This window comes from Paroedura picta, chromosome 2 (assembly GCF_049243985.1).
Source record: "Paroedura picta isolate Pp20150507F chromosome 2, Ppicta_v3.0, whole genome shotgun sequence".
Taxonomy (NCBI): domain Eukaryota; kingdom Metazoa; phylum Chordata; class Lepidosauria; order Squamata; family Gekkonidae; genus Paroedura; species Paroedura picta.
The window spans coordinates 37,061,013-37,074,655 of NC_135370.1; the positions used below are offsets into that span (position 1 = coordinate 37,061,013).

The following is a 13,643-nucleotide window of genomic DNA, read 5'->3' on the forward strand; positions in this document are numbered from 1 at the left end:
AGCAACATGCATGTGAGCCCATAGACTGGGCTAGTAAATTGCCCCTAATCTTGTGACCGGTTACAAGTATGAGCCATGTTACAATATGCAGGCAGGAAAACTTTATAAAATTAGTTGTTTTTTTCCTGAATTCAAAAGACTAGTATAGGTGAACAAGAGGGGTACATGCAAAGACTCACTGAGCACAGGAAATTCTATTCCCTCCTCCCTGTACGCACTTCCTTCTCGGTTTTCCTCCCCTCTCAATTAACCACAGTCACCTCCCACTTTCCCTACCTGCCCAATTAGCCGGTTCCCTCCACACCAACCGTGGCCAACCCCTTCCTTTCTATGTATTTCACATAACTTTTTAATGCAACACTTGTGCGTGGACAGACACTGCATGTTCTGCAGGAAGGTGAGTGTAACCATCTGTTTGTTTTGTAAATTTTTATGTTTCTGAAAACCTGAGATTCTCCCTGGTAGGCTTTTTTTTTTTAATCCACATGTGCGGGGGGCGGGGTATCCATTGTTATCAGATATGGAACAGGGAGCAGTAGAAGAAGAAGAGTTGGTTTTTATACCCCACTTTTCACTGCCCAAAGGAGTCTCAAAGCAATTTACACTCGCCTTCCCATTCCTCTCCCCACAACAGACACCCTGTGGGGTGGGTGAGGCTGAGAGAGCCCTGATATGACTGCTTGGTCTGAACAGCTTTATCAGTGCTGTGACGAGCCCAAGGTCACCCAGCTGGTTGCATGTGGAAGAGGAGCAGGGAATCAAACCTGGCTCTCCAGATTAGAAGCCTTTGCTCTGAACCAGTAATATTAAAATGGGGCGAGGGGGTTAAACACCTCAAAAGTAAAAGGCAGTAATTAAAATACAGCCTAAACACAAGAAGAACTACTATTCTGTGAAAGACTCCTGAAGTATCTTAAAGGAAAAACTGGAATGCCACCAACCTTGCAGCTCGCTTTTAATAAGGCAGCTCTCCATCATATATAGCAGGACGGTGACCATAATATCGAGAAGCTGGCATTCTTCTGTCACTTGCCGTGCCAGCTCCTCATTGCTGAACAACTGGACACTGATGTGTACAATTCTGTTGGACATTGTGTCAGACTCATGGCTTTTCTTCAGCGTTTTCATAATAAATGCATAATGCTGCACAAAGGTTTTTGTAAAAGCAATCTGCAAGGTGAAAAACAAACACCCGTGTTACCCTTTCCCTCCTCCTCTATCCAAGAATAATAAACTCAACAGGTTCTACAAAATCCACAGTAGGATGCCTGATGGAACCATCTACCCTTGCCAGCAACAACATACATGAAATCTCAGAAAGAAATAACATCATAGGCCTCCCTTAAGCTCTTGACCTGATTAAGCGAAACAGAATGTTTTCTCATGGTATGAAGAAATATCTAAAAGATTTTTTAGATCAGCAGCCCAATACTCACAGCAACATCAAACAATTGTATAAGATGGGATGAATTGTATCAAAGCATTCAAGAATGTGTTCAGAAAGAGCTTTCCTGACACTGCAGTGCAACAAATACTTACAATATGCAAACAATTTCTACAACAATGCACTATACATCACTGTTTGTAAGGTGTGGGATACAGGTGAGGGGCAGGGAATGAAGAAGAAAATCTGGCAGGGTAGGACAAAGAGGTTAAATATATTTCTCTGGTATACAGGGAGATTTAAGACATAGAAAGCATGAGCTCTCCTCATTTTCTCAGTGCAAATAATCTTTCCTAAAGCTACTAATAGCACCGGGGGGATGGGACACAGGGGACAAAGGATTGCTATACGTCTCCCTCTGCAGATGAAGCATGGAAGCCCTTTGCTGTGTGGGAGCAGCACAAGGTGAAAGAGTTTTTTTTATTATTTGTTAGATTTTTACACCACCCTCTCAGCAAGCCAGCTGTTAGTTCCCGTCTTACTATACAAGCCCTTATCCTAACCCAATTCTCTTTTCCCATGGCAGTATTTGCTTTTTAAAAATACCATGCAAGTCCCTAAGCACTTGTAGTCTGATCTTAAGCACACCAATTTCAACAGGTGCATCAAACTGAAAGTCTAGTTACAATGGAGTGTCGAAACATCTTCAGATAATGATCAAGTGTTTAGGTGTCAACTGAAGTATGCATTTCTACAGCATATATTTCTCTAACTAGCATCAAAGCCCATTTTAAAAATGGGCTTTGAAAGGGGTGGCAGTCAAGAGCGCATGAGAGGGTTGCCGCAGCTCCCTTTGGCCCGCAAAGCGAGCTAAAGGGTGTGGAAAGCCCCCCACCCCACCCCGCCAGAGGAGACAGGGCTTTGCAGCCCACAGGGAGGCTGCAAACTCCTCCCCAGCTCCCCCCCATCAGGAGCGCACCTGCGGGCCGCAAAGGGCTGTAGCTGCCTCTCTCCTTGTGGGCTGTTTCCCAAATATATAAGGGAGCGAAATAGTATTAAGGATTAGTTCTATTGTTAGTAGTCCCTTCAATGAGCTCCAGATGCTATCCAAAGCATTGATATGCTAAGAAGCCACTCTGATTTGGCATTTTTTTTGGTATTTTTCTGATGGCTTCTGTACTCTATGACTGCCACAGTGGTAGGCGTAGCTTGTCCTCACTGTCAACAATATAAATTGAATTCCAGATCAGGTTTAAGGTTCTGGTACTTAACTTTAAGGCCATTCATTGTCTGAGCCCAGCATACCTGAAGGACTGCCTCTCTGCCTATGTCCTCAAAGAACACTTCACTCTGCGAATTCCAACTGGTTGGCAGTCCCTGGCCCCAGGGAAGTATGTCTGGCTTCAGCCAGAGCCAGAATGTTTTCAGTCCTGGTCCCTATTTGGTCAAATGAGCTCCTGGAGGAGATCCGGACCCTGATAGAGCTGGTACAGTTCCACAGGGCTTGCAAGATGGAGCTCTTCCAACAAGCCATTGGCTGGAGCCAGTGACTCAATGACTACATCTATGGCCTTCCCCCACAAAAACACCTCCATAGAGAGACATCCAGTCAGAGATTTATGCGCAGAGAATAATGTGGAGGCTGCTATGACTATAACTGAAATGCTGCTGGTTACTTATTTTTTTTTACTATGTTTTAGACAGTTAATGTGATTATTGTTCTACTGGTTTTTATTTATTGTTAATTTTAACTGTATGTAAACTACCTTGGGCCACATGGGAGGATAGTGAGAAATTTAATAAATAATAAATAATAATTTTAAAAAATATAAAGGACAATAAAAAATAAAGACAAAGCCTAGTGGATAAGATGCTCTTCGCAGCCCATAATAAGAAAGCAATAACACACTTCAACTGTAGTGCATTAAAGTAGCTGTAATCAGTACAGGTTTGGAATCCTTTCCTTCCAACTATGTTTCAACTATTTATTCTCTTCTGTGTTCCTTTCTACTTGCAGCCGCCCTGCATTGAAGTACAATGGCTCTCTGATATAACCTATAAGGGATATTTTGATAGGCTACAAAGATGCAGCACATCGATACCTTATAATCTTGATCTGGAAGCATGTTGAGTAAGAAAGTCACCATCTTCTGGGGAAACTCATACTTTATTGTCCAAAATAATAATTCTTCTAGAAAACATTTATGCTTCAAAACATCCATGATAGATTGATCTGTATAAAAATATATAATAAAATCACAAGTAAGCATTGATAAGGAAGAAAAAAATTCTAACAAGGTTCTGTATTTTAGCAATATTTTCCCCCTTTGCAACGAGGCACACAAGTTTGGTTTATTGCTTAATTTCTAGAAATGTACATAAGAAAACAAAAACACTTGTGGCCTAACTAATATTGGTTTAACTATCTATGGGGTTTTATGGCTTATTCTGTTTTTATTCTTTTACTTATAAGCTGCCTTGCAACGACATTGTTGGGAGAGGCGGTATATAAGTCTAAATACCAATCAATCAATAAATAATGTACAACATAACGAACACAACTATTCAGTTCAAATGCTACACGTTGTGGGTTGGGTCCTGCCTAGATTTCTGCAGGTTCAGGGGGATGTTTTTTGCCCATCCTCCCTCTCCCATGGCAGCCCCCCAAAGGTGGCTTCCCAGGAATAAACAGGCAGGGACTGGAGTTCTCCTCAGGGGAGACTGAAGATCATCACCCACCCCTCTTCCTTGCAGCCACTGAAATCTAAGTGGGATACAGTCCGGTAACCAGCATCCAGAGATTCTCAAAACTTACAGTGTGTTTTAGGGGTTAGGCACGACAGGTACTAAGAATAGAAACGGACAACCTAAACCTCTGGAATGCTAGTGGCTCTTAGGAGCGCTTTTTTGCAAGCTACAGGCCCTTGCTAGAAATTCGGCTTTGGCAGAATCCCAGATCAAGAAATCCTGCTAATGGCGATTCAGCACACGTTAGAATTATGGCACACCCCTACCCTATTCCTATACAGAACAACCAACCGTAACTTGGCTTTTTTTGTTGTGCATGCCTCATAAGTGCATGCCTCATCTAATGACTGCAGGTGTACTAAATAACTACCTATGGTAAAGGACAAGAAAGTAGTATGTCTAAATTCACTGATGATAAGAAACGGTGGCTTGTCACAGCATTTCAAGATATTTATTTTATTTATTTCTTATATTTGTATGCTACCGCTCGTAGCACTGCAGCTCTCGGTGGCTCACGCCAAGATTGATTACAAATTTAAAATATACAACTTAAAACACTAACCGCCCCATACCCAACCACTCCCCCCCAGCTGCCCACCAGCAACCAGCAACCCAGGAGGACATGATGGTTTCTCTGGAGAGTAACAGAGGTGAGACCCACAATGTTCCTTAATGGTTGACCTGGCCACAACCAAAAGCCTGGCAGAAGAGCTCTGTCTTACATGCCCCGCCCACATTTACTATGATATTAGTCCACATTTACAATGTTTAAACAAAAAAAAAACCAATAATGCTAGCTGATCACTACATAATAGGATCCTCCAGCTGGCTTACTGCTGTTGCAGTGATGGTGTAGTGATACTCTGAAATGTTTTGGATTTTTAAAAATTCGGCAACTATAAAAAAGCATCAGTGAAAATTCAAACGGACAGCAGAGGGTGAAAAACAACTTTGCTGTGGCATACGGAGAGAAAAATATGTTCCCTTTTTGTTTTGCTGAATGCTGTCTCTAACACTTTTCCTTCTTTGTGTACATTTGCTGTTGCCTAGGACAGATGACAGATCCTGGCAAATAGATGGGGAAGATGGGGAAGAAATGGAGATAGTGACAGATTTTATTTTCCTGGGCTCCAAGATCACTGCAGATGGGGACTGCAGCAAAGAAATTAAAAGACGCTTGCTCCTAGGGAGGAAAGCTATGGCAAATCTAGACAGCATCCTAAAAAGCAGAGACATCACCCTGCCAACAAAAGTGCGTTTAGTCAAGGCTATGGTCTTCCCAGTTGCAATGTATGGCTGCGAAAGTTGGACCATAAGGAAGGCCGAGCGTCAAAGAATTGAGGCTTTTGAACTCTGGTGCTGGAGAAGACTCTTGCGAGTCCCTTGGACTGCAAGGCGAACAAACCGGTCAGTCCTAGAGGAGATCAACCCTGACTGCTCTTTAGAAGGCCAGATCCTGAAGATGAAACTCAAATACTTTGGCCACCTCATGAGAAGGAAGGACTCCCTGGAGAAGAGCCTAATGCTGGGAGCGATTGAGGGCAAAAGAAGAAGGGGACGACAGAGAATGAGGTGGCTGGATGGAGTCACTGAAGCAGTAGGTGCAAACTTAAATGGACTCCGGGGAATGGTAGAGGACAGGAAGGCCTGGAGGATCATTGTCCATGGGGTCGCGATGGGTCGGACACTACTTCGCACATAACAAGAACAAGGACAGATGAAGTTAAAATCCAGTTTTTATTCAATTCCAATACTATTCAGAAGAGCGTTTGTTGGCGGAGGTTGCTTTGTTTTGAGAGCCATGGTTAACTGGTGCAAATTTGAATTAGCTTGAACTGATGTGGCAAGAACTACTTCAAACAGACTGGTATCTATTTAAAAAAATAGTACCTGATTTAGACCATTTATGCACTGGGAACTTCACTGCCCCAGCTCCCATGCAGGAACACAAATCGGGGGCAGATGAGGCACACCGGGCCAAATGCTCCCCCGTGTGGGTGCAGGAAGAGGAGGGGCAATCTGCCCTGACTAAAACTCCAGCCTGTAGCCTGGCATGAAACCTCCAGTGCGTAAATGGTCTTAGAGAAGCTGGATCTTAACTGATTTCTCATATAAAGGCCTTGATGTGTAGAACAAAACTGGACTTTCACCCCCCAAAAAAACATATTGTTTTGAATAAAATCTGTACTTCAGCTGATTCTCTTGATATATATTTTGCCATCGTCACAGCCACGGTGACCCCTCTTCAGATTTTCAAGGTAAGAGCCATTCAGAGATGGTTTGCCCTTGCCTGCCTTTGTGTCATGACCCTGATATTCCTTGGTGGTCTCCCATCCAAGTATTAACCAGGGCTGACTCTGCTTAGCTTCCAAGATCTAATGAGATTACCTGGGCTTTCTGGGTCAGGGCTCCATACAGTCTGTAGCCTCTGATTAATTTTCACCATATAGCAATCTGGTAAGCGACCAGCAGCAGCAACTAATGGCTTCAACTGTGCAATCAAGCATTTGTATCACCTGCGTGGTCTATCAGGGTATCCTTCCATGTGCTTGTGATAAATCTGTGTTCTGGCACCGCCTTTGCATAAGGGAGGATCGGGTCCAAATTATTTACTGCAAATGTATGCTGCTCATAGACCGTTTACGCACTGGAGGTTTCATGCCGGGCTGCAGGCTGGAGTTTTAGTTGTGGCATGTTGCCCCACTTCTTCCTGCATCCACACGGGGGAGCATTTGGCCTGGTGCGCCTCATCCGCCCCCAATTTGTGCTCGCGCACAGGAGCTGGGGCAGTGAAGTTCCCAGTGCGTAAGTGGTCATAGTCACGCATGTCCTTTCCACTTGTATAGAATTTCCTGCACATTTGGAGCCTTGTATTTTTTCCTCCAGATAAGTTTTTAGAAATCTGGAAATTCAGTGTTCACTTTGGTCATGCCTCCCTGAAATTTCTGGTCACCTCTATCACACTAGGAGGGCTGCAACCACTGGGTTAAGTACCATAAACCTAATCTTTATTAGAAGTATTTCATGTTATCATATGTATTTTGATACAATGTATTTTGGCCTGTGGCAATGGCGTTTAAACATGGAACAGGCATGGTTACTTCAACACAATCTGCCATGTACCTTTGGTGGTGGTGCTTAGCTTCACCCTCTTGCGCTTTCCCACACCTTGGGTACCATCTTGATCCTCCTGAGACAGGGGGGAAAATTGGAAGTTGAGAAATATAAAAACCTTACTGTTACTCTTTAACTACATTTTTAAAAGAAAACAGTACAGAAACAAAGGACCCTGGTAACCATTTGATAATACATGTTTTGGTAACTGTAGCAAACTGGTTCCAAACTCAAGTTTTGTTTAGTAATCTTCCTCACAGTAGTCCCTCCATATGCCTTTTCAACTACTGGCTTTGCTGCTACTAGCAATCCTCATGAATACACAATCTAAATTATGGAAGTTTATTTTGTGTCTCTAGATCATTTGACTCAAGGTAACGTGTCTTCAGAGAACTGCTATGAGCAAGGAGGAAAACAGAGAAACGAATTACTCAGTTTTATAATATTTTAAAAGATTTGATTCATACTGTCACGATTTTATCTTTTAGGCTTTACATGAATCCTATCCCAACCCTAAATATATTTACCTAAAGGTGAATACTGAGGCCACCCCAAATAGAAAGTGATTGTAACATTTGTGGTTTAAGTACTGTGTTGTTTTTCCTTTATGGACAAGGGAATTTCTGTCACCAGCATGCTGAAAGTTTAGACAACTAATGTATTAGCATGAGAGAATAAAATGTTTTTCAAACAGATGTACTTTCCTAACTACATACCCTTCCCCAAGTAATAACCAAATATAACGCTGCTTCCTTTCATGGTTCTTATAAGTTTGAAGATTTAAGAGGAATGACACAGAGCATCAAATCCATCTCTTACCAGTGCAGGGCTCCTTGGGGAATAGTGTTCATTCACCAAAGAGGAAACTCTGAAGGATCAACAGTATTACTAACTGGTACCAACTATACAAATCAAGGCAAATATGCGGGATTTATCTTTCGTCTGTCTTGCATTGTCTGCCTTTAGATCAATACGTGCATTAGTGCTAAGTAGTAATACAAAACTAACTTTTGCTTTTAAACAACAAAGCACTTGGGTTTGCTTTTGTGGAGTTGCATGAACTGTGTCCCACTAAAATCATACCAGTCACTTTTAGTGAATAACGTACAGCAGACACACAAATACACCACTCAAAGAAAGTGAAAAATAGTATCTTGGGCTACTAAACCACCTTGTTTTACATTACTTGTGTACAGAAGCACTGAACTAGACTTGGAACCAGCTTGGTGTAGTGGTTAGGAGTGTGGATTTCTAGTCTGGAGAGATGGGTTTGATTCTGCGCTCCCCCACATGCAGCCAGCTGGGTGGCCCTGGGCTGGTCACAGTTCTCTTAGGGCTGTTCTCACTTAGCAGTTCTCAGAGCTCTCTCAGCTCCACCTCCCTCACAGGGTGTCTGTTGTGGGGAGAGGAAAGGGAAGTTGAACGTAAGCCATTTTGAGACTCCTTCAGGTAGAGAAAAGTGGCTTATAAGAACCAACTCTTCTTTTTCTAATATATATTTGCAAAGTAGTATTATATATTGTCCAAGATATCTGGTCGTCAAGTTACTAGGTTATCCTTTGCTTTAACAAGGTTGTCCGTGCATCGTTATATGTGATATGGTGGCATCCTTAACACACCCGCGGCGCCTGCGCCGCGGACTAAATAATCCGCTAAGAGCTTGGTGGGAGGAGTTAGGGCGGGCTTTGTCCGTGATGAGGAAGGGGCCTGATTGGCCCCTTCCTCCGGACAGACGATTGGCCCGGCCGATTCCCGCCCTGCCGACAAGGAAGCGCGGCTCGCAGTTGCTCCCTTGCCAGCGGCCTGATGTGGCGAGAGGTGCAAAGCGCCTCTCGCCGCATCAGGCCGCCGGCAAAGGGAGCCCCCGGCAGCCATGCTCCGCGCGACTGCCGGGGCTCCCTGGCCTAGCGCCTGCTGTATTTAAATTACAGTGGGCTTGATTACTAGTTAAACAATAAATCTGCTAATGATCCTTATGCACTTATATAATAGAAACACCCAATGAAATAATCCAGTGAATGGGAAGTCTAGGATGTTCAGTTCACTTCCTATATCCCCATCCCCATACTCTGGCTCCTTTCTTTTGAACTTTTTAGAAGTTCATCTCTCACTGAAACCATCCTCACCATCCAACATGACAAACAGTAGCTCAGAATATACCTAGTCCCTTCTCAGCTTCTCTCTGAAAAACTGCCCTATCTGACCCCTATTGAAACCATTATCTTCCATATGCCCCCATAATAAAGTCAACAGAAACTAGCAAATAGAAGCTTCTTTCTGAGTTTCTCAATGACACAAAGAATTTTAGTTTTGAAATTTTGGGGACTTCCAAAAAACAGCAGGTCATTAACTTTTTTAAATGTCAGTTTATAAACAGCGCTGCTGAAACACAGCAGACACTTTAGTTGGATGACAACATAGATAAACATTCCTCCCCAATATCCCAACACACACACAAAAGCTGTGGATATAAACAAGTGATTCTTTCTCTATCTAGAACTGCTTTCATGCGGCTAAGAATAAATCTGGAACCTTTTACACATGTCTGAAACATCTAAGATGTTATAGTTCTTCAACCACAACAGAAATCCAAGTCTGAAATAGCAAGGGATACTTTTGTCTTCTGACAATACTGATAACTAGTTGAGCACAAGGGTTTACAAACAGGGTCTTCCAACCTTTTTAGTAGCAGCAAATCCTTGTACAGCAAGCAGATGTGCACAAGTTTACAGGCTGAGGCTTTTCTTAACACTAGCCTCAACTCCAGGAAAAGCCTCACAGGCAAAATCTGTGCATGTTGGCCATTTGGGACAGGGAGGGAGGGAGGGAGGGAGGGAGGGAGGGAGGGAGGGAGGGAGGGAGAGAGAGAGAGAGAGAGAGAGAGAGAGAGAGAGAGAGAGAGAGAGAGAGAGAGAGAGAGAGCGAAATAACGAAAGAGACAGAGAGAAAGAACGAAAGAACGACAGAGAGAAAGAGAGAGAGGGAGGGAGGGAGGGAGGGAGGGAGGGAGAGACAGACAGACAGAGAGAAAGAGAGAAAGAGAGAAAGAGAGAAAGAAAGAAAGAAAGAAAGAAAGAGCCTTGTTCCATCCGCATATTTTGAAAAAAGTGCTCAAGTGAGACTAAAATTAGAAGATGGTCTCCGCACACAGCAGCACCACACATATGAAGGAAATGTAGCCACTAAATCTTTTCTCCCCAGCCAGCAACAGCACCTCAGGACAGAGCTTGCAGATGATGGGAAGGCAGTTTTCTTTCCCTGTTTCTCCCCCCCCCCCCCCACTAGACAGGCTGTTCGTAAGGCAAGGAAGCTCACCACTGGTGCAAAGAACCTCTAGCTCGGAAGAGCATCTACAATTATAAGAGCCTCTAGTGCAGTGGTTCTCCACCTGGGGGTCAGGACCCCTTTGGGAGTTGAATGACCCTTTCACAGGGGTTGCAGCAGGGCAAGCAACTTGGCTGGGGGGAGGCTGCCACTGTTGCCACTCCTCCTGAAGGCGCCCGCCAATTTATATACAATATACAATCATGAACAATGGCTCTTCACACCATCAGTCAGTTTTGGTTTAATTCCTGTGAAAGAACACTTGCATCATTTTATGGTTGGGGGTCACCACAACATGAGGAACTGTATTAAAGGGTCGCGGCATTAGGAAGGTTGAGAACCACTGATTTAGTGGGTTAGTCTTGGAAACCTATAATGCATGAAGTACTATAGTGTATGAAGACCATCCATTACTTGCACAGCATGGTTAATTCTAAAAGCAAATGTTTCTTTTCTACAGATTCTTGGCAAGGGGGGGGGAGACCCCCTCCTTATTGCTAACGTTAGTTCAGCTCCAGAGACAGAGAGAACCCAGACAAACCTTTTCTACGGAACTCAAGTTAAAACCTGCTCCGAGCAAGAAGATTGGCACGGTAATGAGCAAGCATATCACCAGAAGTGGCTATCTACCGTGCCAGTTCCCAGTGCTGCTAAAATTAGTTCCACGAAAACAGTATGAGCTACCACTCTCCTTGTGGGAGAAAGCTGACAGGGATTGACTGCACAGACACTTCTCTCCCCCCTAACAGATCACTGCCCTGAATCAAGCTCTTTCTACTGGTTAGCAAAACTGAACCAAAAAGAGAGGCTTGGGGAATTTAATTCATTTCACATAATGATGAATATTCAATTTTATTGCTTTAAGAAATCTCACCTCATCTGAAGAATCACCTTGCCCTGAAGCGGGTGTAGCACCTGCACAACCTTGTGAAATTAAAAATTAAAATATCCTTTATAAATTCACACATAAACGGACAAAATGCATAATCTGAGGCATTAAGACATTCAAACGAGGGCTGTACTAGGTCTGACCGTAACTGAAAGGGAAAGGCTAGCAGGGAAGTGCCGGATTCTTGAGCAAGGGCTGCCTGTGATTCAGCAGTTATGCACAGAACAGGGGCAAGAAGGCATTTTGCTGTAGAAATGCCACGGAATCTCGGCAACAATGCAGTTGTTCCAAATTTTACATTTCCTAACAAACAGAAGAGGGGAGAGGGCTTCCTCCATGGCAGAAATTCAGTTTCCATTACATAAGAATTCAGATTAGGTTTTGCCTAGTCTTCAGTTCTGGAAGTTGAATCAAAGTTTTGCTTCAATTTATGTCCCTTGGACTTGTATAACTCCAAGGATACCCCCACATTTGACCTCTCAGAAGAGGGTATGTTTTAATAATCTGTCCACAAAATGCTTCAAGTTTTAATTTTTAAGAATATATATTTTTGTTTAAGAAGAAAAACAGCACCAACCTTGAACAGCTGACGTGCTGGCTGCGGCTCCTTGTTCCTGCCCTCCGCTGGCAAGTTTCTCTTCGGGAAATGTCAGTCCAGAACCCTTCAACGCTATAAGGTACTTCTCATGGCTTTTCTTGGCACAAGCATTTTCTCCTGCACCTAAACGGCTCTTCTTGGCACAAGCGTTTTCTCCCCCACCTAAAAATAGACAAAATTACAAATAAATGTATTTATTTCACTAGATGCTTATTTATGTGTCCTGTTTAAGGTTGTGCTTACCTATGAAGTCCTTCATGTCCTGGAGGCTTAAAATACTTTGACCATTTCTCCGGATATGACCCTTTGAGGCAACCAGGAGTGGTTTAGGGATGTGGGGGGCCCATAGCACCTGAGCCAGTTTAAATATTTGTGGGATTCTAGCAGAATACAATTGTAGTGGAAACAGCTAGATGAGGGGGGAGGGGTAAAGGGCCCCCCACAGTGGAAATGGGGTGTAACTCTGAGTGTCTTTAAGAAAAGGGGGGAGGGAGAGGGATTATGGTCCTGATCCACAGGGGGAAGGCACTACACTGCGGGCCCTGGACATGTGGGGCCCGTAGCACATGCTACATGGATAAACCGGGCCCGGAGGCAACCACATCCTCATAACACAATCTCCTAGCACTCCCCTTGTTCTCAAGGATACTATCTGCTACAGCCCTGGCCTTTTCTGCTGCAGCTCCACTGTTACGAAACATCCTCCCAGAAAGAGTGAGGTGGGCACCCACCACTGGACGTTTTCTGGCAAGAATGGAAGACAGAAGTTTATGGGGCAACTTGAAGGCTACAGATGTCAATTCTGCCTTATCTGTTTTAATTTAGCTGTTTTACAGTGCAGTCCAAATAAGAATTATATCCTTTGTAATCCACTAAAATCAACAGGTACAACTCTGCTGGGGACTGCCCTCTTAACAATGTATTTTAATGATTTTAATGTAGGATATTTTTGTATGGCAACCTGAAAATGGGCCTTCTCAGTTGTGGCACCAAAATTAGGGAACTCTCTCCCCATTTTTCCCTCTCAGTCTTCCAACAGCAGATGAAGATGTTTCCATTTTGTATAATGTTCACCTCAACGACCCTTAATATTACATGTAATATGTACATGTAATATGTACATAACCCTTAATATGTACATGTAATATTACATGTAATATTTTTAAAGCTGATTTTTAAAATGTGTAATTGTTCGCCACCTAAAGGACCCAAAAATTAGGTGGAAAGGCAGTATAAAATATTTTAAATAACAAAAGTTCACAGTAGAGATTAAAAACCTCCAGACTTGTAGTATGAATCATGCTAGACTTTGGCTAATGCAGCCCAGTAACTGGGCCAAGGTATCAGAAACAGTATAACATAACAGAATAAATACGCTGTTACTCAAGACACCTCACTGCAGAGCTTCTGATACACAGGTTTAACATTTCCCCCCAACTATGCAGTGTTTTGGTAAAGAGGAGAACAGTATGCCCACAATGTTGGGTCCAGAGTGGAAGGGTGATTGCATTCGCCCCACCCTCTGCTTGCATCACTTTGTGGCTTTTCATCCTTTTTGTTTCCCTCTAACTTTCACTTTTCATTCT

At 43.3% G+C, this 13,643-nt stretch overlaps 1 protein-coding gene across 3 annotated transcripts in view; it reads right to left on the reverse strand.

The window, feature by feature from the left end:
- The window catches only part of UBR3 (ubiquitin protein ligase E3 component n-recognin 3), a 128,538-nt gene that overhangs the window by 101,323 nt on the left and 13,572 nt on the right, over window positions 1-13,643 (reverse strand). For all 3 annotated transcript variants that reach the window (XM_077319757.1, XM_077319756.1, XM_077319755.1), the window contains exons 4-8: window positions 12,037-12,219; window positions 11,445-11,494; window positions 7,256-7,322; window positions 3,487-3,617; window positions 942-1,170 (exon numbers count right to left, since the gene is read on the reverse strand). In XM_077319757.1, coding sequence (XP_077175872.1) covers window positions 942-1,170; window positions 3,487-3,617; window positions 7,256-7,322; window positions 11,445-11,494; window positions 12,037-12,219 — 660 coding nt within the window. The remainder of the gene's footprint in view (window positions 1-941; window positions 1,171-3,486; window positions 3,618-7,255; window positions 7,323-11,444; window positions 11,495-12,036; window positions 12,220-13,643) is intronic.